This window comes from Penaeus monodon, chromosome 38 (genome assembly GCF_015228065.2).
Source record: "Penaeus monodon isolate SGIC_2016 chromosome 38, NSTDA_Pmon_1, whole genome shotgun sequence".
In the NCBI taxonomy this organism is placed as follows: domain Eukaryota; kingdom Metazoa; phylum Arthropoda; class Malacostraca; order Decapoda; family Penaeidae; genus Penaeus; species Penaeus monodon.
This window is the reverse complement of record NC_051423.1, coordinates 20,287,171-20,289,670: the sequence shown is the minus strand read 5'-3', so window position 1 is coordinate 20,289,670 and position 2,500 is coordinate 20,287,171. Positions and strand designations below refer to the sequence as shown.

At 48.0% G+C, this 2,500-nt stretch overlaps 1 protein-coding gene across 1 annotated transcript in view; it reads right to left on the bottom strand.

The window, feature by feature from the left end:
* LOC119596505 (sphingomyelin phosphodiesterase-like) overlaps positions 1–2,500 on the bottom strand; it is a 12,195-nt gene that overhangs the window by 1,964 nt on the left and 7,731 nt on the right. Inside the window, exons 8-12 of the mRNA XM_037945781.1 lie at positions 2,435–2,500; positions 1,765–1,935; positions 1,118–1,310; positions 668–852; positions 1–425 (exon numbers count right to left, since the gene is read on the bottom strand). The exon at positions 1–425 is cut by the window's left edge and continues 1,964 nt beyond it; the exon at positions 2,435–2,500 is cut by the window's right edge and continues 135 nt beyond it. Of these exons, the coding sequence (XP_037801709.1) occupies positions 299–425; positions 668–852; positions 1,118–1,310; positions 1,765–1,935; positions 2,435–2,500 (742 nt within the window). The 3' untranslated portion in view covers positions 1–298. The remainder of the gene's footprint in view (positions 426–667; positions 853–1,117; positions 1,311–1,764; positions 1,936–2,434) is intronic.

Below are 2,500 nucleotides of genomic sequence, written 5' to 3'. Positions count from 1 at the left end.
CAGAGGCTGGTCCTTCATTCCATTTTAGAAAGACAGAAGAATGAGACTTTACTACGTAGGATGATAAGGCTGACTGAGAAAGCATTTGGAATATGTAACCATTCGTTTACGTCGGTCCTGAGCTCGAGTCTCTGAACAGGCTAACGTCGAACTGCTCAAAACACACGTGTTTCAAGGGTTTAATGAATGAAAACTTTGTGCATTTATTATACAAAGTAAAAAAACAGATACTCTACAACATCAGTAGGTAAAAGGAGTAACAAAGGAAAATATGTCGCGGTGACACAAGGCGGTGGGATCAATCATGCGGGCGACATTTGCGCGGCATGAATTTGTCTCCTTCGACGATGGCGCAGAGGGTGTTCCGTCGACATTCCGCGTCGCAGCCTCGGGACAACGCGCTGTCGCTGTCCTGGACTTGGAACCTGCAAAGAACACAATACTTTACCCTCCTACAGCTGACGGCACGTTCTATGTAGGTCTCTTAAGACGATATCAAATGTGGAAGAAGCTTTCAAACGGATTCAGGTAAACAACTTCCGCCATATCTAATCAAGAGCTTTCGTGTTTTACCGTTAGTGCAACGAAACCAAAAATGCAAACAGCTGCAGCACTTAATCCAGCACTCCGCCACTCTTGGGCAAATCCCAAAGTGAAATTCCCTGACCTGTGATACCGCGCGAACAGCTGAGGGTCCCGAGCCATCCGCTGAACCAGCTGATCCCAGTGGCGGGGGTCGAGCGATGGCAGCTGGAGATCGCGGCGGGCGCTGTACAGCTGGTACCAGTGGGGGGCGTCGTACTTGTTGGCGTGGGTTAGGTTCATCACCCAGGTCTCGTAGTCCAGTACATTCTGCGAAAAAAGGAGTTGGGAGGATTAATGTGCTGCGTGTCGATAAGCAAGGAGGAAGTTTTCCATTCGTCCAAAAATCCATCCGGTCCAACGAACCGTAAAAAAAATCACCCTCTAATCCCTCACGAAGCCTCTGCTCCTCTCACTCCCCTTTGCAAAAACTCCCCAAAGTATCCGTCAACACCTTCCCCCTCCCTCCTCCCTCCTCCCTCCTCCTCCTCCTTCTCCTCCTCCTCCTCCTCCCTTCAAGAAAAAGGCAGCTTACCCTCGTGGTCTCCGGATGGTCGCCGTCGATGTAGAAGACCCTGTAGGAGGGGTTGAGGTCGTGGAAGGGCCCGTTGTTAGGGGACACGTACTGCACGCCGATGGGCTTATTGGGGGCGTTGACGTCGTAGTGCACGCGGAACTCGTCCTGGTGCGAGTGCCCGTAGAACTGCCCGCGGATGATGTGGGCGTACCTGCAGGTAAGGTGGATGTTGAGGTGGATGTTGAGGTGGATGTTGAGGTGGATGTTAATGTGGATGTTGAGGTGGATGTTAATGTGGATGTTAAAGTGGGTGTTACGAATCGTATCCAGTTTTCTTTTTGCGCGTTTTCTTGTGTGGATAAATGGGATTTTGTTTCATTATTATATTTCTTGTGGTGTTACTGAAGGTTCAAGCGTTGGCTGTAATTACAAATAATTTGTACTCAATGGTACTTGTGCGCCCATGTGTGTAGTACAGCAATCACCTGTGTGTGTGCTGTGTGCATGCGTGCCTGTGTGTCTGTATCTGAGTGTGTTTTCTGTATAGATATTCAATCAAACACATGTGCTTTCGTTTTACCTGTTTTTTTTTGCAGTTTATAATGAAAGATAAAATAAAGTAAAATAAAAATAAAATCCAAGCCCTCCCGCCGCCTTTCCCTCACCTGGACACGATCCGAGAGAACTGGTGCGCCCACTGAGCGAAGCAATCCGCGTAGAAGGGCGGGATGTGGCCGATGATGTGCACCACCTCTCCTCTCGACTCGGCTTGCTGCAGCTCACTCACCAGCCAGCGGAGCACCAAGCCAGGGTCGACGGACTTGTACAGCAGCCACCTGTTTTTAAGCAAGAGGTGTAGGAACCAGTAATAGCAATAGCAATAGGATAGTAACAGTACAGTAAATCATCTGTAATTCGCTGGAAATAACAGCGCAGAGCCATCGGTACAGGAATAGCCCATATTAAGTGACAATAAGTGCACGGTAGGCAACTGTACTAAGTAAGTTATAGTCCAGTTATCACCTATGTTAAGCGTTTACCTGTTATTCACATACCTCAACCAGAAAACAAAACTACTGTATATAGACATACCCATATCCACTTACCAACCACTCCCTCACTCACTCAGTTTCCAATCACTCACTCCCACATTTACTCACTCACAAACTCACCAATTTCTCCATTACTCACTCCGTTTCCAATCACTTATCACCTTACTCATTCACTCACTCACTAATTACCCACTCACTCTCCAATCACCCACTAGCTTAGTTATTCACTCATTCACTTTCCAGTCACACACACACTCACTCCCTCACCCCCTTCCTTACTCACCAATTCAGCCTATAGCAATAATTCGTGTTGATCGAGATGATCCTGAGCCCCGGACGCGCCAGGACG